Genomic DNA, 19145 nt, shown 5'->3' with positions numbered 1-19145 from the left:
GACCAAGTGACAAAATTAGTGGACCAGAGGAATGCTGTAGATATAATTTACTTGGACTTCAGTAAGGCATTTGATAAAGTAGATCACAACCTACTACTTGATAAGATAGAAAAATGTGGGTTAGATAGCATCACCACCAGATGGATTTGTAGCTGGCTGACAGGCCGTACTCAGTGTGTGGTCCTCAATGGAACTGCATCTACATGGAAGGAAGTGTGTAGTGGGGTGCCCCAGGGCTCTGTTCTGGGCCCAGTGCTCTTCAATATCTTCATTAACAATTTGGATGAGGGGATAGATGGGGAACTCATCAAATTTCCAGACAACAGCAAGCTGGCAGGAATAGCCAATACTCCAGAAGACAGGCTTAAAATACAGGAGGATCTGGACAGACTCAAACACTGGGCGCCATCTAACAAAATTTATTTATTTATTTATTTATTAGTTTTTATAAACCGCCCTTCTCCCGAGGGACTCGGGGCGGTGTACAGAGGAAGGAATGTATACAGATTGAACAATAAAAATAATAAGAAACACTAATGAAAACAAACTGGGACCCCAATTAACGCTATCATGCCAGGCCGGACTGCTGGAACAGGAAAGTTTTTAAGTCGCGACGGAAGGTACGGAGGTCAGGGGCCATCCGGATTTCGGTTGGTAAGCTGTTCCAGAGGGCTGGCGCACCCACTGAGAATGCCCTCCCCCTGGGGGCCACCAGCCGACATTCCTTGAGCGGTGGCACCCTGACGAGGCCCTCTCTGTGGGAGCGCACAGGACGGTGGGGTGCTGACATTGGCAGAAGGTGCTCCCGTAGGTAGTCCGGACCCAAGCCATGTAGGGCTTTGTATGTCATTGTTAGCACCTTGAACTTCACACGGAAGGCAACCGGAAGCCAGTGCAGCGCACGGCGGAGAGGTGTGATATGGGAGTATCGGGAGGCTCCCAAGAGTGTCCGTGCCGCCGCACTTTGCACCAGTTGAAGCTTCCGAGTGGATCTCAAGGGCAGCCCCATGTAGAGAGCGTTACAATAGTCTAGGCGAGAGGTCACAAGGGCATGGGTGACTGAAAAAAGTAAGGTTCTACATTTAGGCAGGAAAAATCAAATGCACAGGTATAGTATAGGTGGTACCTTGCTCAATAGTAGTAACTGTGAGAGGGATCTCGGAGTCCTAGTAGACAATCACTTCAATATAAGCCAGCAGTGTGCTGCAGCTGCCAAAAAAGCCAACACAGTGCTAGGCTGCATTAACAGAGGGATAGAATCAAGAGCAAGTGAAGTACTAATACCACTTTACAATGCTTTGGTAAGGCCACACCTGGAATATTGCATCCAGTTTTGGTCACCACGATGTAAAAAAGATGTCGAGACTCTAGAAAGGGTACAGAGAAGAGCAACAAAGATGATTGGGGGACTGGAGGCTAAAACATAGGGAAGGGTTGCTGGAATTGGGTATATGTAGTTTAACGAAGAGAAGGGTGAGGGGTGACATGATAGCAGCCTTCCAATATCTCAGGGGCTGCCCCAAAGAAGAGGGAGTCAAGCTATTCTCCAAAGCACCTGAAAGCAGGACAAGAAGCAACGGATGGAAACTAATCCAAGGAGAGAAGCAACCTAGAACTAAGGAGAAACTTCCTGACAGTTAGAACAATTAACCAGTGGAACAACCTGCCTCCAGAAGTGGTGAATGCTCCAACACTGGAAGTTTTTAAGAAGAGACTGGACAGCCATTTGCCTGAAATGGTATAGGGTTTCCTGCCTGAGCAGGGGGTTGGACTAGATGACCTCCAAGGTCCCTTCCAACAACTACTTCTACTTCTTCTTCTTCTTCTTCTTCTTCTTCTTCTTCTTCTTCTTCTTCTTCTTCTTCTTTACTATTATTACTATTATTACTATTATTATTATTATTATTATTATTATTATTATTATTATTATTATTATTATTATTATTATTATTATTGTCTTTTATTGTAAATAAAACAAAATCTCCACTCACTTTAGCTTGTTTTCTGGCTGCACTCATATCTCACTTGAGGGCTATAGAGTGGTTGAATAAACCAAAATTAGGGAACATCCTAAATTGTGCTCATGCACAAGTATTAAAGCATAGTCTGGTCTAGTCGTGAGGGCACCAAGCTAAAAACTGGGGGATTCGAGTTTTAGTGCCGCCTTAGCCTTGAAACCTCAGCCCTACCCACCTCACAGGGTTGTTGCAGGGAAAATAGGAGGAAGGAATATCAGGCATCTTTGTTGCCTTGGATTATAAAGGATAATGGGATAAGAAACCACAATGGCTTGGCTTGCAATACAGAAAGGTACAGACGAACGTCCCTTGGCCTCGGGTGTTTGGTGTGAATTCAGCCTCCCAGAGAAAGTCAGGCCAAAGGGTCAGATCCCAAAGCCTGCCTTTACTCTGCTTGTCTTCTCAGCCACCCACAGGATTCGTGGGAGGTTGGGGCAAAAATGGCCTTTTGGGGGTTTTCTGGAGTTTCCCCTGTGGGGGGGGGAGAGATTCCCGGAGGCATCGGCGTGGGATCCCTGCCACTTTCCACTTCTGGAAAGATGTTCCTCAGAATAACAAGCCCTCCTGTGCCTCTGACGTTACCTGGTTAGACTTGGGGCGTGGGGGAGAGCCCAGGGTCTGTCTAAACAACTGATAGAAACAGGGCCCTCTTAAAGATTAGAATTTGGAACAACAGTTGAGAGACCTTGGAGGTCTTCTAGTCCAGCCATCTGCTCAAGCAAGAGATCCCATACCATTTCAGACAAATGACTGTCCAATCTCTTCTTGAAAACTTCTAGTGATGGAGCATTAACAGCCTCTGGAGGCAAGGTGTTCCATCGATTAATTGTTCTATCAGGAAATTTCTCAATTCTAGGTTCGCTACTAGGACACCTAGATCCCTCTTGCTGTTACTGCCGTTGAGCCAGGTGCCACCTATTCTATACCTGTGCATTTGGTTTTTCTTGCCTAAGTATAAGACCTTACATTTCTCACCGCTGAATAGAATTTGTTGGATAGGGCCTAGTGTTCAAATCTGTCAAGATCCTTCTGGATCCTGAGCTTATTTTTTAAAGTGTTGGCAACTTCCCCGCAGCTTGATGTCTACAAATTTGATGAGTTCCACTTTTAGCCCTTTGTCTAGATCTGAGGTCACCAACACTTCTTGGGTGGCGGACTGGAGAGAAAGGGAGGGAGAAGCATTTTACATGTGCACACGCATGTGCGCGCCCACAGGGCCACAAACATGCGTGTGACACAAATGGAGCATGGCTAGTGCGATACTCGCTAGCCCTGCCCCATTCTTGTGCACAGTGCCCTGTTTCTGCATCCTGAGGTGGCAGCAGCCCATTTTTGCACCGTGCGGTGTCCTGGTTTTGTGCCCTGTGGCCACTGCACCAGCACGAGGGGGGGGGGTTCCGCGCACACATGCATGCACTGGCCAGCCTGTCACACGGCCCGGTGGCCAGCAGCCCACAACCGGGCTGCAGCCCACAGGTTGGGGACCCTTGGTCTAGATCATTTATGTGGATGTTAAGGAGCACTGGGCCTAAGATTGAGCCTTAGGGTATCCCACTGCATAATTCTCTCCATCTAGATGTAGTTCCATTGACTACAAGTTGTGTGGTTGATTCACCAATTTCATATCCATCGGGTGGTGATGCTGTCAATCCGACATTTTTATCTTACCAAGAATTAGAATTATCAAGGTTAGTCTGGCTCATTGATAAGAGTAGGCTTAAGATATCTGTGACTCGGTCATATGTTTGTATTGTTGCCAGCTTAGCCTGGGTTCTGTGAACCGATGCGTTGTGTGCATTGCTTGATGTACAGCTCAGTAGTGTTCAGATAATTGTGTACACAGAGACAGAAGGGACCTTGGAGATCTACTAGTCCAGTTGTGAATGCAGCTGGCTTGCTGGACTGCCAGTGGTGCAAACTTGGTCACGAAACTATCCCCATGAGCTGGGGTGGGGGGTGGTCTCAGGTTCTTGATTCCCTCACTCTGCCGATACGGAAAGGGGCTTCAAAATAGGGCAGTAGAAGCCCACCAAACTCTGTATCCCAACGGTGGGAGAGCAGCGGGCTGCCCTATTTTTCTGCGGATTCTGACTACCTTTGGCATCAGGATCATTTTTATGCAGGAATAGATGAAATGCTTGGCCAGTTAATTGTGGCTGCTCGAATCTTTCTTTTCTTGGCGTTTCTATTTCTCTGGACAACTTAGGAAATTGGGAGCTCAGCCTTTACTCTTACTTTGGGATGGTTCAAAGTGTAACAGAATCTCCTTGTCATTTCCTACCACCTTTGGAATTTTCTCTCCAAAATGTGCAGTTTGGAAAGTTCTTTATTGGTGGCTGGTAAGGGCCACCTTGCCCAGGACCCTTGCATTTTCTTTCGGGATCTACTCTACTGAGGATGAGGTGCCTCCCTGCCACAAAGACCTGGCTCTTCCCCAGGCCTTTGTGAGGGAGAAGGAGACCTTGCTTCACGCCCTTGCCATCTTTGGCCTTCTACTGTACTGATCCTGTTGTAATTTGCTTCATGCGAGTGGCCCCAAGTTGTCTGGAGCTGGATAGCATGCCAGTTTCAATTAATAATAATGCAAATTCAAACAGACGCCTCATAAGAGCTGCCTGTACTTGCTGAGGTGCTGATGACAGTGGAGCTTTTTTTCTGCGCAGGCGCCGAGTTTGCCCAGAGAAGCACAGCTGGGGCTCTTGCTGTTGGTCTGCTGCTTCCCCTGCGAGAGCAGCTTGGCATCTTTTGCCCTCCAAAGAGCTGCCGGGAGCACCCGAACGGGCCTTGGGCAGCAGCTGCTCCCTTAGGCTGGTCAGTTCCTCAAGCCCCACTTCTTTCTATTCTTCTGGTGCAGTGCCTTCCTTCCTTCCTTCCTTCCTTCCTTCCTTCCTTCCTTCCTTCCTTCCTTCCCATCTCTCCCATACCATCTCCCAATTAATTCCTTCCTTCCTTCCTTCCTCTCTTTCCATCTCTCCCATACCATCTCCCCCTTCCTTCCTTCCTTCCTTCCTTCCTTCCTTCCTTCCTTCCTTCCTTCCTAGGTGAATAACGCTCAGATGCAACTGGTGGCCTTTTCCTTGTGGAATGGATTCCAAGGGCTTCCCTCCCTCTGCCTAAGGAGTTGCTCCACCATTTCCGGGCAAGTCCTGCGTGTCGAGTCTGGGTCCAGAGGTGGGGACTTTCCAAGTTTTGTCCTGGAGTCGGCTGGCCCGGCAGAGGAAGGAAGTTCACCCCTTCTGACCTCCGTCTTGCATCGCTGTTTGGCTGCGTGGCCGGAGGCCGTCGAAACTTGAAGGGCCCAAAGATAAAAAGGGCTGGAGGGGGGGGGGTGTCCTAAGGCCAGGCACTCCCACCCTAGCCTGTGTCCGGATGTGACAGGAAAGTCCTCGGATCAGGGTTACCCCCTGGCTGAATGTTTGGGGAGCCAGCAAGGGGCTTCTGGAGAGCCCCCCCCCCATGAACTGCGAGGAAAGGAGCCAGCAGTTGCCTCCCCCCTCCCCCCCTGCCGTGGGTCTGTCTGGGCTTCTGGCTGAGCAGAGCAGCAGCCCCTCCCCACTTAGAGCCCCCCTCCCCGCCCCCGCCGGCAGGAAGCGCCTGGCGCTCGGGGAAAGCCCCGGGAGCTTCCAGCGAGGCCGCCGGCGGGCGTGGGCGCAGCCACGTGCGAACCGGCCCAGGCCTGGCCGCCGCCCCGGGTTTCCGCAGCCAAGGAAGCCGGAGGCCCCGCCGCTCTCTTGCCAGCCGGGTCTCTCGAACTCCGCTCCCTCCCTTTGAAGCCCTCTGGCCACCGCAGTGGGGTCGCCGGTCCAGCGTCCTCTCTCAGGAGACCCAGGACCTCGACACCCGCCCCCCCCCCAAGGCCTCTATCCCACTCTTGCGCAATCCCCACGGGAGCCGCTTACTTCCGTGCATCGCCACTCTTAAGCCTCTTCATCCTCTTGCTTTTTTCCCTTCCACGTGCAGCCAAGTCACGTGTGAATTGCTGGATTGTTGGTTCCCACCTTAGGGCGGCCATGTTCGAAGCTTCAGGTCCTAAAGCAGCTCTTCCCAGCTCCCTCCTCCAGATGCCCCTCAGTTGCCCGGCGATGGGTTTGACCCCAAGTCAGCTGCCCTGGAGGGGAGAAACGTCCCTGGGGCCTTCCTGGCATCCCGTGTCCACCTTCCAAAGCCTCTGGGGCAGGTCAGAGGGCCCTCCTCACCTGCGGGAGACCTGCCCCATCCTTCGGCTTTGAGGTGGTCTGTGGCAGCTCAAGGACAAGAGCCAAAGAGCAGTTTGAGCAGCCAAGGCTTTTATTTAAACACAAGTTGTTTTGGAAAGAGACTTTTAGGGTTGAAGAAAAGAGAGGGTAGCCATTCCAAGGTTCAAGGTTGGTTTATTTTTTTACTTGCCTGCAACTCTGCCTAGGGCAGAATAAAGCGAGACCAACCATCACCAAAGCAGCCTCAGCTCAGGAAAGCATTTCATTAAAAACTACGACTCTTGTAATTTACAAGTGTGCAAAGTTGTTAAGATTATAAATGATTACTAAAAAAAGCATTTTGCTTACTAATGCGAAACACCACATTTCTGCGATGGATCATAACCAACCAGCTACGCAGGGTTTCTTTGGCCACGTGGCCTCCGCAGCACACGGTGCTGGCGTGGCTGACCGATCTCCAGGGCGCTTGGCAGGGAGAGCAGCAGGGCACGGTGGCATTGCCCAGAGGGGCTCATGCCCTGCTTCTCCCCCAGGCAGAAGCCCCCGGGACGACTTCGGCGTCAACCGAAGAACCACTTGAGAGACGATGCAATGTGCATCAACCGATCAACTGATCCTGGCCTGCAAGTGAATCACTTATTCTGAAAAGGGCCAGGAACAATTGCTGCAAATTCATTACCGAAGGATCTGTAACTGTCCGTACTGGACTTAGCAATCCTCAAGACTGAGCCGATAGAAAAGGATAAGCTGAACACGGCCTTTCTCCCAGTTTCCGGTGGGCCTCTACAGCCACCCAGAAAGTGGTGTTGTCTTGTCAGCAGGCAAGCAAGCTGCCCCAAACAGCCGGCACTGAAGAGGTTCCCCAAAATCCCAACAGTCAATTCAATCAAGTCCCTGTTCTGGAGACCCTCCAGGTTTCACATTAATGCATTATGCGTTTAGTCTTGGCCTCTGTGACATCTGAGCTTGAGATACAAACTCTTGTTTATAACCCTAACATTGCTAAGATGCCTGCCAACATCAGCACTGGAGGAGGAGGAGGAGGAGGAGAAGGGATGCAAAACGCCTCACGGCTGGTCCCAGAAGAGAGGAAATAACATGGAGGCCTTAGGTAAAATATTTTCAAATCTTAACTCTGGAAGAGTAACACAGAACTTTTGAGGAACTGAAATGAAGCTGAATTTTGGCTTGAAGCATATGTTATGCATCGCAAACCAAGGGAAAGAAGACCACTGGGACAACCACACCAGCAGACGGGGGCAGGAAGCCCTTGCAGAATCCCCCTCCTACTCTCCCGAGTAGTCATTATCCTTGCCCGCTTCTTTTCCACAAGCATCAAGCTCTTGGGGTGGAGAGAACAATATCCCAAACCTGAGTAATGGATCCAAATATTGCCCCCCTCCCCCCCAGGCAATGAGGAGAGACCACCATTACACTCCTCTGGGCTGCCGTCTGCCCTGGGCTGGAGGAGGAAGCGTTTCCCGGCCACCTGGAAGCAGAGCGGATAGGATGCAAGGCGGATTTGGTTCACTCCCCACCACAGTACACCCTGCAGGGCCGGGGACTTTTTCCTCCGACTTTTGTGACCGGCCACATCCCCCGGCAGTCATTTGGGGAACGGCTATGGCTATAAGGCATGAACACCTTCTCTGGCCTGCTCCAATTCTGGCTGTGCCATAGGCAGAAAGCAAGCTTGGGACTTGCTCCACGTTCCTCTCCACATCAACGTCTTCTGAGCAGCCGCTGCCAGGAGCAAAGAACAAGGTCGAGTGCCCCTTCTGAACCGCTGCCTGCATTCTGCCTGGCACAAACCAGCCAGCCAGCTTTGGTGCAGCATGAGAACACAGCTCAGCGTTATGGCTCCTGGGGCGCTTTCTTGGATTGCTTGATTTCTTCCCACCTGAGCCACCAACAAGCCTGGTGCCTGCCCTCCGTGAATGGCTGCTGGATGATGATCTAAACCGTAGGCAGAAAAGGACACTTTGTCCCCCCCCCTTCCAACCCCCCCCCCCAGTTGGGCTTCCCTCCTCCGGCCGTGTCACACCCCAGGGTGTTGGCTCTTGTACGTGAGGATTTCAACAGCCAGCTGCTGAGGGTCCAAGAGGTGTGGGAAGAGGCTCATGACAGTGTCCACCAGGTGAGGATGGAAGATCCCACAAAGCTTGACGTGCACTTTGGCACGCTCTTCTGCAAAACTGTCCTGGGTGGCCCAGTGGCGTGAGGAGTCCTCGTAGGCCAGGCAGGGAGCCCTCGGCAGCTCTTGGCGCACTGCAGGCCCTGGACGGTACGGCTCGGACCAGTACTCGCGCCCAGGGCCCAGAGAAGCACTGGTGCCCCCATCGTAGCCAGAGAAAGAGTGAGGAGCAACCTGTCCAGATGGGGAGGGCAGGAAGCTCTGAGGCAGGTACTGGCCGTACCTCCTGCATTCCGGGCCAGGAGGGACCCGATAGGCAGGTGCCTGCCCCCTGCCGCTGCTCCCCCCAAGCAGCTCTTGCTGGCCTCCCTTGGCAGGACAAGCCGAGGGGCTGGGCCACATTTCAGAGAGCTGGCCCTCAAGGGATCCGATGCCCGAGTCGAGGCGATCCTGAGAGAGGTGGGCGAGGGAGTCCCTGGAGGGCAGCTGGTACTGATCTGAACTCCTGTAACTGTGGCTCTTCTGGGCTGGGAGGCCGTGGGCACTGAGGAAGAAGGGGGGCACATCGCCATGCCTAACGTGATGGGCAGCGCTCGTCTTCTCAGCCAAGGCCTTCTGCAGGGGGGCTTTGTCACTCTCTGCGGGCGCAGAGCCCCAGAACTCCCCATGGGGGGGCCTCCAGGTCCTTCTCTCCTCCTTGCCGGTTGGTGCAGCCCTGGTGGGGGAGAGCCTGGCGTTGGCCCGGAGCTCATCGGCAACGGAGCGCTGCAGTTGCTGCGGCCGCTCAGGGTGGTAGAACTTGCACTTGATTCCATAGGTGCACTTCTTGCCTGCAAAGAGAAAGGCGAGCCACGTGACAGCCGTCCACCACCCCAGGCCCTTCAAGTTGCTCTGTCCTGAGCAGGGGAGAGCGGCCTCACCGTATGGGCACTGCTGCTTCTTGTGCTCGGGCACTGCTGGCGTCTTCCGCAGGAAATTATCCAAGCTGGGTCCGTGGCGCCCCAGGGGGTCATCGGGAGGCATGAACCTGGGAAGCAGAGGAACCATGTCCATCGAGAGCTACAAATCCCGAGGCCAGGCCTAGCCCTTCCCCCTTTGCCAGGGCAACAGTGTGTGCCATAATGCTGGGAGTCCCAGCAACTCCGCCGCCTCCCGAAAGGCTGGCTAGGCGTGAGCAACCTGGTGGGCAGAGATTCAAGACTCTGCTGGGCATGGGGTCAAGCTGAAGCAGCAGTCGGGCTGCGAATTAGAAGGGCGTTTCCTAGCCAGGAACTTCACGTCCCAGAACCCTGGTCAGCCTCACGGCCAGCCTCCAACCTTCCCCAAGGCCAAGGACTTACTTGTCGTTGACAAAGGAATACATCAGCAAGCGGTCTTCAATGAATTTCTTCCACTCCGGCCGTTCTGCCTGCAGATCCCGGTAGATGTCGTTGGAAACCACAATGCCGTCCGACTCCCAGGCCAGCTTCACAATGAAGCGGTCATCGTAGCAGACCACCCGCTTGCCCGCCACTCGCCGGGAAGGAGTAAAGACGAGAATGTTCTTCTTCTCGAGGTCATGGAGGATGTGCTGATCTGCAGGAAGAGGTGGTGAAGTTCAGGCTTCTTACAGAGGAAAGATCAGGTGAACCAAGCTTGGGGTGCTCCAGATACCCCCTTGGCAGGAAGAGGCCCTTGGCTGATCTCAATGAGGGGTCTCCCGAATCATTTCCTTTATGCTGTTCTTTCTTGTTTGCCTAGACACCCCTCCTCCTCTTCCTCCATATTCCTTCCTCGGCGCTGCCTCCCACAGCTTTGCCTTTAATTTAAGCGTCTAAACGAGATCATGCTTTACAGCAGGAGTCTCCAACCTTGGCAACTTTTAAGACTTGTGGACTTCAACTCCCAGAACAGCTGGCCAAGGAATTGTGGGAGTTGAAGTTCACAAGTCTTAAAAGTTGCCACGGTTGGAGACCCCTGCCTTAGAAGGTCAAGAATGCAAATCGATCTTCTAAAAATGCTATATTTTTTTTAAGTGTAAACATAATTTTTGCCATTAGAAGCTGCTATCTGGCAGCACACCTGTCAAGTGTTCAGGCGATTCTAGGTAGATTTCCGGAAAGAGGGCTGCCTATCTGGATAGCCCCCACGGCCTTCCTGGTGCTTCGGCCAGCAGCAAAATTAGGGGAGCGGCCTCTTAAAGCCACTGAGAAGCAAAAGTCCCACCAGAGGGATAAGAAGGGGCATGTTCCATCCCAGTCAAGTGTCCCCCCCCATCCTGAGGAAGAAGCACAGGGGCCCCCCACTAGCCCCCGTCAATGCAGGAGGGGCATCTGCTTGAGGCCACCTTGCTACCTGTAATGGCGACATCAGAGCGTGGCTGCTCTTTTCTCCAAGATGGGACGAAGACCGTGACATCTTTGTGTCCTCGATCCAGAAACCAGGTCACAGCCAGCAGGATGCCTCGGCAGGAGAAGGCGTCTTTGTCCCCATGACTGCAAACAGAAGAGAGCTGCGGGTTCAGAGGCTTCCCCTGCTTGGCCTCGTGTGCTGGCTGGCGTGGAAGAGAGCAGCCCCAGGTGAGGAGACGCTTCCAAAGCTTTCGACTTGTCACGCTTCCCTGCCCTTCTGCTATTCACCAGCCAGCCAGTGGAGAGAGATGGAGAGAGAGCTGGGCCCAAACTCAGCAGTGCCAGAAAACTGACTCCGATCGTCACAGAATAACACAAGTAACCGATAGGAAGGGGCCTTGGAGGCCTTCTAGTCCAACCCTCTGCTCAAGCAGGAGACCCTACCCCATTTTGGACAAACGGCTGTCCAGTCTCTTTTGGAAAGCCTCCAGGCAAGCTGTTCCACCGATTAATTGTCCTTACAATTTCTCCTTGGTTCTAAGTTAAATCTCCCCTTGATCACTTTCCATCCGTTGCTTCTTGTCCTGTCTTCAGGGGCTTTGGAGAATAGCTTGACTCCCTCTTCTGTGTGGCAGCCCCTGAGATACTGGAAGACGGCTACGTGTCCCCCCTCCTCTTCACTAGTCTAGGCCAGGAGTGGGCAACCTTGGCTCTTTTATGACTCGTGGATTTCAACTCCCAGAATTCCTGAGCCAGCTGTGCTGGCTCAGGAATTCTGGGAGTTAAAGTCCACGAGTCATAAAAGAGCCAAGGTTGCCTACCCCTGGTCTAGACGTTCCTAATTCAAATGTCTCAAGCGGATGAAAAACACTCTGTTCTTGAGAACTACTGTGGCCTGGCTCGTGCACAGAGAGGCAGCTCTCACCTCTACCTGCCTCTTCTGCGCCCCTCCCTCCTCTTCAGCCTGGAGGGGCTGTTCGGCTGACCCCCCCTCCCTCCCTGAGCCTGTCTGCAAGATGCTTGGGAGGCGCCCACCTCCTTCCCCCCTGCCTTTCTTCTGCAGCTTCCCTCCTCTCTTCCCAGGTGCCAAGATCTCCTCTTGGTGCCAGAAGGATTAGCCCCCTCTCCTTGGGGCTCCTGCCAGATGCTGGGGGGGGGGCAGCACCCATTGTAAATTTTTGCTAGGAAGCACCCGTTTGCCTTTTAGCTGGTCCCTGAGAAATATGTGAATATAAGGAGCTTATTATTTATGATTCACAGCAGCATACTGTCACGAATAGGCTTGCATTATGGGATGTTTTAGGGGAATATGGAGGCAGGGCCTGCCTATGGAATGCACTAAGAAGAACAGAGCGTGGCTGAGAATCAAAGGGAAGCGGCTCAGCAGTGGCAGAGGACTTTCCACGCAGAAAACGTGCAAGGTGTCCCTGTGGTGGCTTTGGAGGTATATTTTTCTAGGCTGGGAGCCTGAACTATTTGCAGCGAATGCTAGAGAGGTAAAAATGTGAGTAGAAATTCGGCGGCCTTATTACAATGTTCTTGTTGGAAGAATGGAGAAAGATGGAACTTGAAAACCAAGGTTTGAAGAAAGAGCCAGGATCCTGAGAAAAAAGGAAAGCAGTTGTTGGATAGTGAGACTGGCGAGATTCTTAAGAAAGAGAAGGAGAAGTTTGAGGCAAAGAAGGAAACACGCCAAGGGTCTACTGGCAAACTTGAAAGAAATGGAAAAGTATCAGCAGATGGTGCTGACCTGGAGGAGTTTGATTTCCTTCCTCGTTTCTCTTTATCCCCTGCTTTTAATTGCCCTCTCTTCTCCTATTTCTCACCCACTTTTGCATCGTGTCACTTACTCCAAAAGACGGTATCGTGTTGGGCAATGAAACTGACCTTTCCTCCGAGCAAATACAGCTGCATTTCTCAGCACCTCTGCTAAATACTTGGGAAAAGGGCTGAAGACTCACCCTCAGGAACCTCCGAATTCTCCACGACTACCCAAAGACCCTCTTTGGCCAGAGAGACGCCTTGTCCCTCTCTGCCAAAGAGAAGGGAACTCCAAAGCTCCTCTAGACACCCCAAGGCTTCTACCCATTCAGCGTGACACTGCAGGCCCTTGGCATTTGTGCAGTTTTACTTTCCGCAGCCAAACATAAATGGCCCTCCTCATCAACAACTCGCATTCCTATGTCCTTGACGACTGAAAACAATGACACTGCAATTTAAAAAATTAAGAGCTGTTCTGAAATGAGAGAAGATACCGGAAGATACAAGCAGCTTGTTATGATGTTTGACAGGGGTGGGCCTGGCTGCAGCAGGTCCCACCCCCCAGCCCCACTGCTCTCCTTACTCAAATCCCTCATCCGGAAACAGAGGAGTTAATGTTCAGTGTTGGCATTAATAAGACGGCCAAAGCAGTAGAGCAAAGAAAGCTATGAACAGCAGAAAGAAGGGCTGCCAAGAACTAGGCCTAGCACTGGGGGACTTTTCCCTGACCCTCCTCCCCCCTCAAGGTGGAAGGCTGGCCCTCAGTTGTACTTCTTTTTTTCAACTAAAGCCTCAGGGCTATCTTGATTCACACAGAGCCAGCTCTGCAAGTCCATTTAAACCAGGGCTGTCTCTGAGCATGGGCGGAGTGGCTCCCTTCCCGTTAAAGCAGCTGCTGTGGCGAGGCCAAACCTTGCACATCTCCAGTCCCCGTGACGGATCTCGGAGGCCCGGCCGAAGGCTCACCACGGTCACATTCAAAACTCCTTGCAGCTTCCTCCAAACGAAGAACCCCTTTCCCTTCACACGCCCATCACCCTCTTTCTCACACAACACAATGCTCCGACTTCCTGCACAAAACCCCTGAGCAAGACTGCCAGGTTTTGCCAGCAGTCACTTGCGGTTTGCACTTCACACGGGGCTGCCTTTCAACATCACTCAGAAGCTGCAGCTGCTCCGGGATGCAGAGCCATGCACAGTTCTGGGCCCTGCCCAGTTTGCCCACATGGCATCACTCGTGTGTGAATTGCCCTGGCTCCCACGTGACAGTATGACAGTCGTCACCTCTCCCAGACAGAGTGTATCTCCCACCTCACTAGGTCAGATAGGGTGGGCGTGCTCCAGGTCCCTTTATTCCAATGTTATTATCTGCTGGGACATGGAAGGTGCCTGGCCTTTTGCAATAAACCCTTACTGAGATGGGGTGGGTGGGTTACCCTATTAGTTTTTTGGAAAGCTGTTATGGTCTCTCCCAACTCTGTTATTCTAATACTTCCTCGGTCCGTTGCTAGGAAAAGCACTCTCCAAGCAGCGATGAAGTCAGGAAGGGAAGACTACAGCTCCTGTTACTACTTTTTCTGAAACGTGCCTCCCTCCACAAAGCTCCCTAGCAATCCAGGCACCCTGAAAGGTCGGGGTGGGGGTGTGGAGGAAGAGGCACCACTGAAGCGCAACGCAGGATGAGCAAGGAATACCAAGGACGGATCTCCTCCAACGTTTCCCCATTCTCAACTGAAAAGGGTCCAAGTAGTTCATCTGATGTGGCAACAGACAGGAGAAATTCCCGTAGAAGGAAGTCGGGGACAATTCTGCTCCACACACCCCCCTCCGAGATTTGCATAAACCTGCCTCCAGTATTATCCAAGCAAGGGTGAATGGGTGAGGAAGAGTTTGTCACTCCACTCATGCAGGAAGCAGTCTGTAAAAATTCCCCTTTGTTTTTTGTTTTTTCCCCTCGAAAAGAGATTGCTCAGGAACTCCCGTCTCTGCTGCTCTGGGCACCGCTCAGCACCCCCACCGGTCCCCCCTCCCTTTCAGCAGAAAGTGCCCTCTGGCCGGCATTTACAGCCGGAGAGCAATTTGGCTTATCTTAAAACACAGCAAGGAAATGGCAGAAATCCATCCTTGCTGGCTGGCCTCTCCCCACGGTGCAGGCTACCAGGCCTGGGCTGCCAAGGGCAGAATTAGGGCTCGCTTTGTCTTTTTCCTGCCATCTGGCGGTGGTCCAGATTTTTGCAGCCCCACCGCTGCCAGCATCATGGGGTTAGTGGGTGATGGAAGGATGCTGGCCGGGAATGTTGCAGGTTCAGTGGTTAACCCAGAGGATGGGGCTAGGGAAAGGGGACCAGGAATGGCATCTCCCAGCCTCCCCAAGTGCGAATCCCCCACTTAAGCAGCCATTGCTCAGGCTAAACGTTCTTGGATCCTTGCCCTCTCATGCACAGGTAGTCCTCGACTTACACCAGTCCGTTTAGCGACCATTCAAAGATACAACAGCACTGAAAAAAGTGACTTACGATCATTTTTCACACTTATGTCCATCCAGCATCAAAATTCGGACGTTTGCCAACCAGCATGTATTTATCACGGTCGCAGCTTCCCAGGGTCACATGATCACTTTCTGGGGCCTCCCGAGAAGCGAAGTCGATGGGGAAGCCACATTCACTTAACACTAACTTGAAAACTGCAGTGGTTCACTTAACAACTGTGGCAAGAAAGGTTGTAAAACGGGGCAACGCTCACTTGAAAACTATCTCACTTAGCAAAAAAAAATAATGGGGCTCAATTGTGGTCGTAAGTCAAGGACTACCTGTATTTCCAACCTTGTTTAGAATACTGTGAGACGGAGAAGTTGTAGGAAGCAGACCTTTCACCTAAAAACTATAATGTTTCCCCCATGGGGGGGGGGAAAGAAATGCGAGTTCCCTTCATAGGCTGCCCCCCCTCCCCCCCCAGGACAGGTGGAGGAGCTTCATCCTGTCCTCATCCTGGGCCCTCAGCCCTTCTTTCCGATTCTGGCAGGAGCAAGCATCCAGCGTGCCACAACCGGTTGTGCCCAGAGCTTTCCTCCTCCAGGCTGAGGCAACTCTGATGGGGCCTCACCCTTTCAGTCCCCACCGAGAGGCCAATGGATGGGGGGGGGGAGAGGAGGGGGGAGGGAAGAGAGAAATGCTTCCCCAGGCGCTGGTGCGTCACATGCGCCTTTAACCTGCGCTGGGTTCCTTCCTGTTTAGATAAGGAAGAATGCGTGCCTGACAGAGACAATGCAGCAGAAGATCACAGCTGCTCCCGCCACAAGTCTGCTTGCCAGCCAGGTGCCCCCCCCCTTCCTGGCAAAAGCCTTCCTGCTTCAGAGACAGAGGGAAATGCGGGGGTCCCAAGCAGACCCCCCCCCTCACATGCAACAAAGACAAGGATACACCTGTCAGATCTCATCTAATCACATTAGAATAGAATAGAATAGAATAGAATAGAATAGAATAGAATAGAATAGAATAGAATAGAATAGAATCTTTATAGAGAATAGAATAGAATAGAATAGAATAGAATAGAATAGAATAGAATAGAATAGAATAGAATAGAATAGAATAGAATAGAATCAGAGCTGGGAGGGACCTTGGAGGTCTTCTAGTCCAGCCGCATAGTCCAGCTTTATAGTATTATCAAAATCCAGCAATCGACCATTATTAAATTCTCAAGAAGATAAAATTACTCCTGGCCAGCTGTAGGGTTAAGGAAGGAGGAAGCCAAAGGCAGGTCTACCTTCTGCCAGGCCCATCTCCATTGTTTGTGTGTGTGCCTGGAAGCAGCCATTCAGGAGGATTTCCCCGCTCAAGGCCAGAGCTCCCTCCTCCCCTGCGCAAAGTATCCAGCGGGGGGGGGGGCGCATGGGGCCTTTGCTTGAACCCGATTTGGCCGTCAATCCCGGCCCCCGAGATTGCAACTGCCCCAGTCCAGAGAAGCAGACCTCGCCACTGGGGAAGGGGCCAGTCCCGCAGCCTAGCTGGCCAGGGCGCACAACTTTCCCGAGGCGGAGAGGAGCCCGCCCAGACGTACCTCATGGCCACGTTGCTCCCATCGATCACGATCGGGCGCAGGTGATCGCCCTCCTGCTCTTCCGGAGGCGCAGGCTGGGCTGGGGAGCTGCCGGGGGCGGGCCGCGCCCTCGGGGCCGGCGGCGCCTCGGGCCCCTCCGCCGCCGCCTGCGCCGGCTCCCTCTCGCCCGGGGCCGCCCCGTGCTTGACCAGCTCCCCGAGGACGGTGTTGGTGTCGGCCTCCGGGCCGTGCTTCTGCAGGGCGGCCAGCACCTCCTGCGAGGAGTAGCCCAGCTTGCGGAAGAACTCCACCTTCCGCCGCCTCTCCGCCGGGCCGCGCTCCGGGGGGCTCCACGGGCCCGGCTCGGGCCCGCCGGGGTCTCCGCCGCCCTCCAGGCTGCAGCCGCACAGGCTCAGGTAGCCGCTTTCCGGCGACTCTTCGAAGGGCAGCGGGGGCTCGCTCCAGCCGGAGAAGCGCAGGGCGCTGGACGGCCGTCGGTCCAGGTCCATGGCTGCTCCTCGGGCGCCGCTCCTGGCTCAGCGCCGGCCTGTCGAGACAAGCGCACGACTAGCACGGCGGCCCGGCTGGGGAGCCACGCGCGCCGCGGGTCGGGCCGTCCCGAGCTCCTCCCTCCCGCCCTCCGAAAAGGGGAACCGGCCGCCCGCCCGCCCGAGAGCGGCGCTTCGCCAGCAGGCCCGGCAGGGAGCCGGGGAGGGCGCGGCGCTTGCCCGACACGCGGCGGGGCAGTCAGCGGCGCCCGCGCCGGGACCGGAGGGGGGCTCTGAGGCCAGCGCCCTGCCGACTCGCGCGGAGGGAAACCCCGCTACCCCCGGGCCGCCCCGCCGCTTACCGGGCGCCTCCATGGGACCGAAGTGTTCCCCGTCCGCGCGCGGGCGCCTCTTATAGGGAGGCGAAGGCTCGCCGGGTGGAGTCTCCGCCGCCGCCCCCCGCCCCTCCTCCGGGCCCGTCGGGGGAAGGTCTCGGCGGGGGAGACGCGGCGGGCGGGGCCGTCTCGCGGGGTTGTTGGGAGCGCTGGATGCGGGGCCCGGAGCTCCCGTCGGCGGCTCCTCTCACCTCGGCCTCGCCCTCCCAGGCCGGCCGCCCGCCGCGGGACTTGGAAACGGCCGAGCGGGGAGTTTGCCTGCCGCTCTCGACTGCCAAGGGAGATGCGCGGGGAGGCGGCTGCAACACCGAAGGCCGCCTTCAAGCAGGGCCGCTTCGGTCCCGGGGAGGGGCCGCGCCCTCGGGGGCCCCGTCTGAAGGAGCCGCCTGGCCGGGCAGCGCCCCGAAAGCGCTCCGGAGCTGCAGCCTCGCGGGGCGGGACGGCGCTCGGCTCCTCCCGCCGAGCAGCCCCGGGAAAGGAAAGGGGGCGCGTCCCCGGGGGGGGGGTCTCCAGCCCTGGCAGCTCTTGGCTGGCAACTCCGGTTTAGCGACCGGCAAGCGAGCTCTGCGGGGCCGGGACAAGACCGCTTCTGGAGGCGGCACGTCGGGGGGCAGCCGAAGAGCCGGAGCGGGCTCAGGGAAGGGGGCGCGCGGCTCAGCCCGAAGGAGGAGCCGCTGCCGACGGAGCACAGCCCGGGGCTGCTCCAGCGCGGGAAGCAGGGGGCGCCCGGGGGGGGGCTGGCTCTCCGGCCTCGCCTTCCTCGCCTCTTTTGGGGGGGGCGGGGGCGGGTTGCGGCGCTCCCGCCTCCGCCCGCCCGGGATTGGCCGCCGCCTCGGCCGCCCCAGCATCGGCAACGGCCCGGGAAGGCGGGGGCGGGGCTTCTCGGAGGAGACCCCGCCCTCTATGCAAAGCAGGAGGCCCGAGGCCGGGAAGAGCCGCCTCCCCGCCGCGAAGGGGCTGCCCGGGGAAGAGCGGCGCCCGCTTCCTGCTTTGGCTGCCGGAGCCTTCGGCCGTGGAGCCGGGGCCGTCGCAGGCCGCTTCCCCGGAGGAGAACTCGACCCGGCGGGGGAGGCTGAGCAGCCTCTGAGGCGCTCGTGCCGAGCAGAAACCCCAAGAGCCCCGGGCTAATAGAGAGGGAGCGAGTGATAGGGAGGAAGGAAGGAAAAAAACGCAGGCACGGAGCAGGGAGGGAGGGCGGGCAGGGTCAGCCGCACAGGACTCAGAAGGCCGCACAGGAACGCTCGAGGTTTAGGGAACAAACAGGGTGAACTTGAAGTAGAAATACATGGAGGCAGATATGATATAGTTGCCATTCCTGAAAGTTTGTGGGGTGAAACTCGTGACTGGAAAAACCAAATGCACAAGTGATGTTAGTTGCGAAGTCGTGTCCGACCCATTGCGACCCCATGGACAAGGTTCCTCCAGGCCTTCCTGTCCTCTACCGTCTTCTGGAGTCCATTTAAGCTCAGGCCTCCTGCTTCAGTGACTCCATCCAGCCACCTCATTCTCTGTCGTCCCCTTCTTCTCTTGCCCTCAACCTTTCCCAGCATGAGGCTCTTCTCCAGGGAGTCCTTCCTTCTCATTAGGTGGCCAAAGGATTTGAGTTTTAGCTTCAGGATCTGGCCTTCTAAAGAGCAGTCAGGGTCGATCTCCTCTAGGACTGACCGGTTTGATCGCCTTGCAGTCCAAGGGACTCGCAGGAGTCTTCTCCAGCACCATAGTTCAAAGGCCTCAATTCTTTGGCGCTCAGCCTTTCTTATGGTCCAGCTTTCACAGCCATACATTGCA

General features: G+C 54.9%; 1 protein-coding gene across 2 annotated transcripts; it reads right to left on the bottom strand.

Annotated features, from left to right (window-relative positions):
* Nucleotides 1–6204: 6204 nt before the first annotated feature.
* On the bottom strand, nucleotides 6205–17885 carry ZC3H12A (zinc finger CCCH-type containing 12A). 2 transcript variants are annotated; one of them, XM_081335394.1, is made up of 6 exons: nucleotides 17549–17885; nucleotides 16496–17021; nucleotides 10683–10822; nucleotides 9689–9923; nucleotides 9269–9375; nucleotides 6205–9178 (listed from the first exon to the last, which is right to left on the bottom strand). In XM_081335394.1, the coding sequence occupies exons 2-6, from the start codon at nucleotides 16981–16983 to the stop codon at nucleotides 8253–8255; spliced, it is 1896 nt and encodes a 631-aa protein (XP_081191520.1). In that variant the 5' UTR covers nucleotides 16984–17021; nucleotides 17549–17885; the 3' UTR covers nucleotides 6205–8252. The 2 variants fall into 2 exon arrangements, with proteins under 2 accessions (XP_081191520.1, XP_081191521.1); XM_081335395.1 differs by lacking the exon at nucleotides 17549–17885 and adding an exon at nucleotides 17325–17424.
* Nucleotides 17886–19145: the final 1260 nt, after the last annotated feature.

Source organism: Vipera berus, assembly GCF_964194415.1.
Source record: "Vipera berus genome assembly, chromosome: 9".
In the NCBI taxonomy this organism is placed as follows: Eukaryota; Metazoa; Chordata; class Lepidosauria; order Squamata; family Viperidae; genus Vipera; species Vipera berus.
Note: the sequence above shows the minus strand (reverse complement) of the source record. Positions and strands in the feature narration are given on the sequence as shown.

What these genes read in the sequence shown, in the direction of transcription:
- ZC3H12A (XM_081335394.1), bottom strand. Translation starts at nt 16,983, where the DNA reads ATGGACCTGGACCGACGGCCGTCCAGCGCCCTGCGCTTCTCCGGCTGG. An exon ending in TATTCCTTTGTCAACGACAA is followed by an intron (nt 9,376 to 9,688) that starts GTAAGTCCTTGG and finishes TCTGCTTCCCAG; the next exon opens with GTTCATGCCTCCCGATGACC. An exon ending in GAAGCAGCAGTGCCCATACG is followed by an intron (nt 9,179 to 9,268) that starts GTGAGGCCGCTC and finishes TTCTCTTTGCAG; the next exon opens with GCAAGAAGTGCACCTATGGA.